Source organism: Scardinius erythrophthalmus, assembly GCF_964197995.2.
Source record: "Scardinius erythrophthalmus genome assembly, chromosome: 9".
NCBI classification, from domain to species: Eukaryota; Metazoa; Chordata; class Actinopteri; order Cypriniformes; family Leuciscidae; genus Scardinius; species Scardinius erythrophthalmus.
Window position 1 is genome coordinate 25615747 of NC_138229.1, and position 9836 is coordinate 25625582.

At 37.2% G+C, this 9836-nt stretch overlaps 1 protein-coding gene across 1 annotated transcript; it reads left to right on the forward strand.

Annotated features, from left to right (window-relative positions):
• Positions 1-233: 233 nt before the first annotated feature.
• Positions 234-8770, forward strand: LOC308696303 (serotransferrin-1-like). The gene is made up of 17 exons (XM_081374846.1): positions 234-299; positions 386-537; positions 624-726; positions 2465-2647; positions 3781-3907; positions 3993-4048; positions 4178-4338; positions 5112-5259; positions 6454-6602; positions 6701-6797; positions 6907-6927; positions 7051-7212; positions 7326-7482; positions 7587-7654; positions 7751-7938; positions 8168-8330; positions 8460-8770. The coding sequence occupies exons 1-17, from the start codon at positions 263-265 to the stop codon at positions 8489-8491; spliced, it is 2004 nt and encodes a 667-aa protein (XP_081230972.1). The 5' UTR covers positions 234-262; the 3' UTR covers positions 8492-8770.
• Positions 8771-9836: the final 1066 nt, after the last annotated feature.

Consider the following 9836-nt stretch of genomic DNA (forward strand, 5'->3'; position numbering starts at 1 on the left):
AATAAATGTTCAACATTAACATTAGCTGCACCAGGGAATTTCCATGAAAAAAGAAAATGGCCGCTTTGCAAATGTGTACTGGCTCACTGCCTGTACAAGCAGATATTGAGAAATCATGAGCAAACAATGATAATGATGATGATGATGATGATGATGATGATAATGATGATGATGACCCAACCCACTAGTGCTTCCAGACCTCCTATAAAAAGCATGTTCTCTCCTGTCTCTTCCTACCAGAAATCCCTGGTGACGGCCTAATATGAACATCTTGCTCATCTCATTGCTGGGCTGCCTTGGTAATTCTCATCTTTGATATTGTTGTTATTTTCATCTTCAGTTCTTATTTAATCATTGTGTTTATCACTGATTGTTTTCTTTGCAGTTGTGGCGCTGCCCTCAGCCAGTGCTCAGAAAGTCAAATGGTGTGTGAAAACACAGAAAGAGCTGGATAAATGCAAACACCTTGCAAGCAAATCAGCAGATCTTGAATGTGTTCTCCAGCCTACTATAACTGACTGCATAAAGAGCATCGAGGTAATAAAACGTGTATTATTTTACTTTGGGGGTTTTGTTCAGTCTAAACTATAGCATTTTCCTTAAACTGAATATATAATTCACAGAAAGGTGAAGCAGATGCTGTAACTGCTGATGGTAAACATGTTTACTTTGGTGGACTCAAACCTTATGAACTCCGTCCTATCATTGCAGAGAAATATAAAACAGGTAAATATTTTTTTGTGGTGTTGATACACACACACACACACACAAATGTTTTTTTTATTTTTCATGAAATAATTATTATAATTCATAATTCATGGAGTTCAATGATTCAAACATCTTCATTTATTATCATAACCTATAGACCAATTGAGTATTATATTTCAATCTAAATGCATGGTTTATTGGTAATTGACAATCAATTGAATTAAAAATAGAAGTAAAAAGATGTAGCCTATTGTGTAATTCAGATGGATCATTAACAATGAGCAATGCATTTGTTACAGTATTTATTCATTTTTGTTAACGTTACTTTACGTTAATTACTTTAACGTTTTTTTTAAATGCAAGAGTTTATAGAATTATAGACAAAATGTTTAAAAAATCTAAAAAATCTTAATGCATATGCGTTGTTTGTTGAGCATCATATTTGATACATCAGGAGAATATGGAGCTCATACTTGAAGAAAAAAGTGCAGTAGCTGATATTAAAATGCAAGAAGAAATTCCGATAGCTTTTGGCTTTTGAAGTTAATCAGTGAGATCTTTATAACAGTATAGCTTAAAATGCACGCACACACGCACGCACGCACGCACGCACGCACGCACACACACACACACACACACACACACACAGTTGTGAACTTAGAATCGAAAGACCAGGAGACTTGGTTGTTTCTTCAGCAGGATTCTTTATTGAGAACACGAGCTGTCGTTAGCTGCAGTCACCAAGTCTGACGTGAATGTTCTCTTACAGTTTATATACATTTAGGGGCAGAAACCAAAAAGACAGGTTTAGGAACCGGTTCTAGACTGGGAGCATTGCCCACCCTAATCCACTCAGCATATCTATTCAAACACTGTGACCCGAGTACAGGACTGGCTGGACTTTCTTGCTAAAACACAAACTCCAAGAGTTTCAGTAAAACAGGACTGACCAGAGTCGTTTGCTAGAAAACTCTGATAATCATAATTTATACCTAACCTTAACATGCTAAATTCAATGTAAACCTATATTAAATATTTTAATAAATCTGGATTCCCACAACACACACACACACACACACACACACACACACACACACACACACACACACACACACACACACACACACACACACACAAAACAATCAATCAGACAATAGAATGTTGTAGATTGTGTTCAACAGGTTTTTCAGCACAGTTTTGATCATGTTGATTATTTAAATACCTTAGAAATTTGCGTATCAAATATGATTCAGTTAGCTTTATAGAGGTAATAAAATACAATTCATTGTTAGTTCATGTTTGCTCAGGTCCACTAAATAATATGAACAGACACAACTTTTGAATGTAATAATGCATTATTAAATGTGGAAACAAATATTAACTAAGATTAATAAATGCTTTAAGCTTATTTTTAATTGTTAATTCATGTTAACTAATATAGTTAATGTTAACAAATTAAATCTTATTGTAAAGTGTTATCAATATTTGATTTAGTATTTCACATTAATGACACTTCTTCAAATAAATAATAATGACACAATGATGTTCATGGTTTTCATTTGTGCTATAACAAATTTATATGCAAATGTTTCCATTGTTTCCTTTAATAATAAATTGGATGATGCATCATCCTATCATCCTGATTCCTGTATATGCTGAAATCCTTTCTAAATATGTTTCAATTTATCAGTGAGTGGTTTCTGTCAGATGTGTTTTTGAGTCTGTTCCCCTCCTCTCTGCTTCACTTCTTCTCTAGAGCCCTGTTATGCTGTAGCTGTGGTAAAGCGTGACACTCAATTCACCATCAAAGATCTCAAGAGAAAGACTTCCTGCCACAGCTGTTATCTACGGTCTGAAGGCTGGGATTTACCTATTGGACGACTGGTTAGTGACAGGATAATTGACTGGGATGGTCCTGATGACATGCCTCTTGAGAAGGGTAAGTTTGGCTCTATTTGGAGATCATATTTGGATTATTATTATAGCTGTCTAAAACACTGGCATTTAGTGGCCTGGTATTTCCTGACATTGATCGTTGTCCATGGTAATGTTGTATATCAGTCCACTCATCCATGCAACTGAAACCAGCAGCACTTACTGTATGTGACTCTCATATAACACCACAGACTCTCGTTTCACAAAACTGCCGCCATCTTGAGTCTCATGTATCTATGTTCTATTGTTCTATCAATAGCCTTTAGAGGGCCTTATTATGCTGTAATATTGGTGCAGTGTTCATCTCGTTGCTAGACCAGTTGTTTTGTACGTGGACTATTTTTTCTCAGAGACAGCTTTTAAAATAATATATACAGGAAAAAAAATGTAAAAAATGAAAAACTCAAATCAATATTTTATCATTTATTTTATGTATTTATTTATTTGGCGAGTAGTCGTATGATAAGCTGGGATAATAACGCTAAAAATAAAATATAAACATTAGATGAAAAACTTAAACTTAAAAAGCTTAAACAAAAAAATGGAAATGTTGCCTTGGCAACATTGTTGAAGTACTAAAATTACTAAAACTTAAAGTGAAATAAAATTGAATAAGTTTTTCTGAACTTCTCAAAACCAAATTTTCAAACCACATTCAGAGAACATCTGACTCTTCTGGCAAAATCAAAACCATATTTGTGCTCAAAATCAAACAATGCTCAATATTACAGTCAATATTACAAACACTACAGATCATTCATTAGACACTACATCAAAAAATGGAGAACACAGAATCGAAAGCATGCAGTTACAGAAAAAAAGTATAAGTGAACAAATTTTGCGTAAATAAAAATTGCGTAAACAAGTATAGTAATGACAACTTACAATAGTTCAGTGAAATATTTTGAGTCAATTTTGGGACTCTGAACTGACTTGTATTATGTACAGTTGGTTTGGTCACATCATTAAAAACAAGTGTGAACAATTTTGAGTCGTTGTGTGTAAACGATGACAACTGTGTTGTAGTTGTGTTTAACTTTTGCCTGCTTGTGTTTAGCGTTTTGAAACAAAATGTGTTTTAGTGAGTGAGAATGTGTTTAGAGTTTTGAAAAAGAGAGAACTTGTCTGTTTTTCCAGCTGTGTCACAGTTCTTCTCGAGCAGTTGTGTTCCTGGAATATCAAAAGCCATATACCCAAACCTGTGCTCAGCTTGCCAGGGTGACTGCGTCGGCTGCTTTTGGCCATTTTGCCGAGTAGCCCTCCAGTATGAGCCTTCCACACTAGTACACTCATATTTACATTGTCTTCTCTCTGTATAAACAACAATATAACTCATGCATCCTTTCCAGGTGCATGAAAAAGGGTAATGGGGACGTTGCCTTTATTTGCCATGGTGGAATCCCAGGTCAGTGATATATTCTGCCAAAATCTAAAATATGATCGACTGTCACAAAACTGTTAAAGATATTAGAGTTGTTGCAGGAGGTTATGATTCCAAGGTTGCTGATTTTCTTGTCTAATCTGAAATCCTAAGTGAGTGAGAGACAGGACTACCAGCTGTTGTGCATGGACGGCACTAGGAAAGATGTTGATCAGTACAAGGACTGTCACTTCGGCAGAGAGCCTCCCCGTGCTGTCATCGCCCACAAGGATGCTGATTCACAGCGCATTTATAAAGCCCTTACACAGGTTCCGGTATGTCATTGCAACAGATGCTGCATCAATAACTTTTAATTTCACCATACTACATTATTACTAAAGAAAGACTGACATTGTTTTAAGAAAGTGAGAAATATTGATCTAAATCTAGATATTTCACCCTGTAATTAATAATAATAATAATAATAATTCGTTACATTTATATAGCGCTTTTTCTGAGACCTCAAAGCGCTTTACATAGAAGGGGGGAATCTCCTCAACCACCACCGATGTGCAGCATCCACTTGGATGATGCGACGGCAGCCATATTGCGCCAGAACGCCCACCACACACCAGCTTACTGGTGGAGAGGAGACAGAGCGATGAAGCCAATCAGTGTATGAGGATGATTAGGAGGCCATGATAGACAGAGGCCAAGGGGCAAATTTGGTCAGGATGCCGGGGTTACACCCCTACTCTTTTTCGAAGGACATCCTGGGATTTTTAATGACCACAGAGAGTCAGGACCTCGGTTTCTCATCCGAAGGACGGTGCTCTTTTGGCAGTATAGTGTCCCCGTCACTATACTGGGGCATTAGGACCCACACAGACCACAGGGTGAGCACCCCCTGCTGGCCTCACTAACACCTCTTCCAGCAGCAACCTGGTTTTTCCCAGGAGGTCTCCCATCCAGGTACTAACAAGGCTCAGCCCTGCTTCAGTGGGCAACCAGTCTTGGGCTACAGGGTGATATGGCTGCTGGATATTTAATTCAGGAGACAAAAAATATAATTCAGGAGACAATGAAAGCCTCTTGTTGTGTTCAACAGGATTCAGATCTTTTCTCTTCTGATGCTTTTGGGGGTAAAGACCTGATATTCTCAGACTCTGCATCTGGCCTGGTGGAGCTCCCAAAGATCACAGACTCCTTCCTCTACCTGAAACAAGATTATTATGAGGCCATGCGTGCCCTTAGAGGTGACACAATTATACCAAAAATACCTGTGAATGTGTACAGTGTGCCTAAAAAAAGTACTGGGACAATGAAGCCACACATAAACATGCATTAAACAACATTTATTTTAATTATTTAGCATTCATTAAAGGGAAATAACGTTTTAAACCCGCAAGACTTTTGTTCATCTTCGGAACACAAATGAAGGTGTTTGTAATGAAATCTGAGAGATTTCTGTCCGTCCATTGACGCTTAAAAAAGTTCATAAAGAAATCGACAAACTAATCCTTATGATTTTTTTCTGAAGAGACATGATAGCTTTATAAGATGAACCGATTGAATTAAGGCTTTTATTCACATATAGACATTGATCAGCGAACATAAACAAGCTCAAATGTACTTGATTGACATGTGAGAATGAACCTCACTGGTTCTCACACGTCAAGCGAACATGCTCGAGCTTCCGTTTATCACAACTGATGTGTGAGTTGATGAATGTTTATATGTGAATAAAAGCCTAAATGCAATCTGTTCATCTTATAAAGTGATCGTGTCTCTTCAGAAAATGTGGACTAAACAGCTTGATTCATATTGACTAGTTTCACGATCTCTTTATGAACTATTTGAATCGTCAAAGTGGTAGTTGCGTATGCTGTCAATGGAGGGACATAAATCTCTCAGATTTCATTAAAAGATCTTCATTTATGTTTCAAAGAACTAAAGTCTTACGGATTTCGAACGACATAAAAGGTGAGTAAATGATGACAAAATGTTCATTTTGGGGTGAACTAACCCTTTAAATGGTAAAAATACATTTTATTTTGGATTTTTGGTTACACTTATTTTAAAGTGTCTGTTACACTGTAATTAAACATTTAAGTACTTATTATAAGGTTAGGGTTATGGTTTGGTTTGGTTTAGGGTTAGTTGCATGTAATTATGCATAATTTATAGTTCTTACTATAGTAACTATATGTAACATATGTAACAATGACACTGTAAAATAAAGTGTTACCACATTTTTTGTGTGAACTTTGTGTACTATCTGCACACACACTAAAAAGTGAGTTGTGAGAAATGCTCTAGCATCATGTGTTTGCAGATTCCCCATTTTAAGGCTGACTTAAGTGTCAAGCACTTTTGGGGCCTTGAGTTTGTAGTTCTTGACATTTACTTGAAAAGCATGATTGTATATTGTGTGTATAATTTCTCATCAGATGGGAACCCGCCAGCACCGGATCCAGACCATAAAATTCAATGGTGTGTTATTAGCCACGCAGAGCAACAGAAGTGTGAAAGTTTACAGATTCCTCGTTTGGAGTGCAGAAGGGCATCATCTGTGGACGAGTGCATCCAGAAAGTCATGGTATTGTTGGGTCACATGGATGAGTGCTGAGGTTGATGTCAATCATCTTTACTTGCTGTCCACTTGTAGGTTAATTATCAGTTTTATTTTCACTAAAGCGCAGAGAGGCAGATGCCTTTACAGTTGATAGTGCCCAGGTATATATTGCTGAAAAGTGCGGTTTAGTTCCAGTCATGGTTGAGCAGTATATTCAACGTAAGAATGAACACTACCTCATATTTCATGAATCAATTCATAAGAAACCTATTAGTCAGAATTTACATGTTTGATGAAATCTAAAATTTTATTCTCTCCTTCCTTGCAGAAAACTGTCCCGATAGTGGAGGCAAGTATTACATACGTCCACTTTTGTGAAGCTCTAGTCTGCATTTTCTCATCAGTTGTCTGACAACAGTTTTCTATACTTGATCCGATAATCCTGCAATGAACGTTTCTGTGATGTGCACAGAGGCCTCAAGTTACCATGTTGTGGCGGTTGTGCGTAAGGGCTCGGGTGTAACGTGGAGTAACCTGAAAGGGAGAAAGTCCTGCCACACTGGCCTGAACCGCAATGCTGGTTGGAAAGTCCCAGATTCAGTCATATGTGGCAGAACACCTGACTGTACCCTATGTGAGTATCACTGAGTGTGTATTCTCAGCTGGTTACTTCATGTTTTCTATTGATTCTTTCAGATTTAGTTCATGTAATTGCATAAAAAGACATATTTTGTCTTCATTTCTCAGACAACTTCTTCAGTAAAGGCTGCGCTCCTGGTGCTGATCCTGCATCAAACATGTGTGAACTGTGTAAAGGAAGTGGAGTTGTGGATAAAGTTGGAGATGAGGGCAAGTGCAAAGCCTCTTCTGCAGAGATCTATTATGGCTATGATGGGGCTTTCAGGTAATGGACCGTAGACTAGAATGGAAAGGGAAACATGTTTTTTAGATCTGTATGCTGACTCCAATCCATAATCTAAACACACCATAATCTCACTCCTCTTGTAGGTGTCTTACAGAAAAAGCTGGTGATGTTGCTTTCATCAAGCACACTATCGTTGGGGATTACACAGATGGTTAGTGTGGTTTACGTCGATTAATAAAGCTTCACACTTTTCATAGTGTCACATTTTGTATTTTTCTGGTCTGGTTCCTTCTCTATATCTACTTAGGTAAAGGGCCAGAATGGGCTAAGCAACTGAAGTCAGATGAATTTGAACTGATCTGCCCTGGATCACCTGACAAAACATTCAAATACTCTGAATTTGATAAATGTAAACTTGCCAGTGTGCCGGCTAATGCTGTGGTGACTCGGGAAGATGTACGCGATGATGTGGTGTCCATTCTGGAGGCGGCTCAAGTGAGTTCATTGCAGTTCTGTGTAGATTTTCCTGTGGATCTCATTTTTCCTCTTTCACAGATTCTGTATTTTATCTTGTGATGTTGAAACTAGCACAGGTAGGAGATGTCATGTAAAGCTCCGGTCCTGTTCACGTTTTATGTACTTGTATTTAAAGCAGCATATTTTGTGTTACTAGACCTGTTTTGAAATGTTGTCTAATTCTTAAATTCTCTCCCCCATGTTTTAGACATCTTCAAACAGCCTGTTCAAGTCAGAGGGTGAAAGAAACCTCCTTTTCTCTGATTCCACTAAATGCCTTCAAAAATCTACTAAATCTCTGGAGGAATTCCTGACTAAACCGTACATGGACATGATTGAAAAGACCTACGAGACTGGTCAGGGTGCACCAGGTATAGAATATGTCTATGATTTCCTACAATGATTTTGTTAAAAATGTGAAGATTTTATAGCTGTCTTGTTGCTTTTGACTTATGAAATGATGCCCACTTAGTTATTTATTCTAATGTTTTTCTTAACAGATCTGGTGAAGGCATGCACTCTGGATATTTGAGTTCCTAAAAGAAATACACATCAACTTCAGGCCATATGAGCTTTGTCTGACATGTTTCCCCAACTAAGAATCTACATCTCTGAATCACTCTATTTCTCCTTATAAGTTACCAGTATGAGAGAAACATGATGTTCATATGTTGCAGTAGTGTCATTATAAATGATCAAACACAAGGGTAGCATTGCTGGTAAATCTCACACTCAAGAACAGAGATTGATTGGATTGGGTTTCTGTTTTATTACAACAGGGGTTGAAATAAAAAAAAGAAATTCTATTAGTATTTTGCCTGACTATAATTATGAAACATATTCAGAGACATCAGTATAACCAATATAGGGATACAAAAAACATGTGTGTGTAACGTAAGGATCCACTGGAGGCAAGTTGTAGAGAACCCAAGAGCAGTTTATTACAAAGAAAACCAAACAAAAACATGGTGTGGCATGAAAGCTCAGAACATGAACATGAACATGGAACCAGAGATCTACAGGAAACAATACTTGATAAAGACACATGGCAAACATGAGGGCTTAAATACACAAACTAATGACAAGACAAGACAAGGGACACCTGTGAACAATGAACAGGCGATTAACCAATGACAAGACATATGGCAGGATCACATGACTAACAGGGAATCACATGACAAGACACAGAACATGTGTCTTGTCATGTGCGTTCGAAACCGCATACTCAATGAGTAGGTACTTAATTACTTACTTAAGGAGCGCTAAAAGAGTAGGTACTTTATAGCCTGATCTCGTTAAGTATGAATGCGAACCGGACATCTGCCATGTTGACGTTATCATGTGACCTACGACGCGTTATCACAAGCGCAAAAATTTAAAAGATTTGAACGACACGTTTAATTCATCTATCTGTAAATATCTTGATATTAATTAAACTTGTTCATTTTGTGGTCTTGTTGAAGAAACTACATTTAGGGTTGATTTAAGTGGTAACACTTTACTTGAAGGGGTGTGCATAAGACTGACATGACACCTTCATAATCATGACATGACAGATGTCATAAATATGAAGGAGGTCTTATGCATGTTTATGACAACTGTCATTAAGTGTCATTTGCTCAATTATGACATTTTAATGCAAATATGACATTGTTTGAGATGTCTTTGTTATGACAACTTGACATAAACCAATACATCATAACCTGTCAGTGTCTTTGTCATGACAACTTGACAATACCAAGACAACATAAATTGTCATAGATATGTCATAAACATGACATAGCAGATTAATTATCAAACTTAAGAAATCACTTAGCTCTATGGGTTAACATTTCATTAAACTGTCAGGTGGTTGGTTTTGACATTGGCTGCCATGA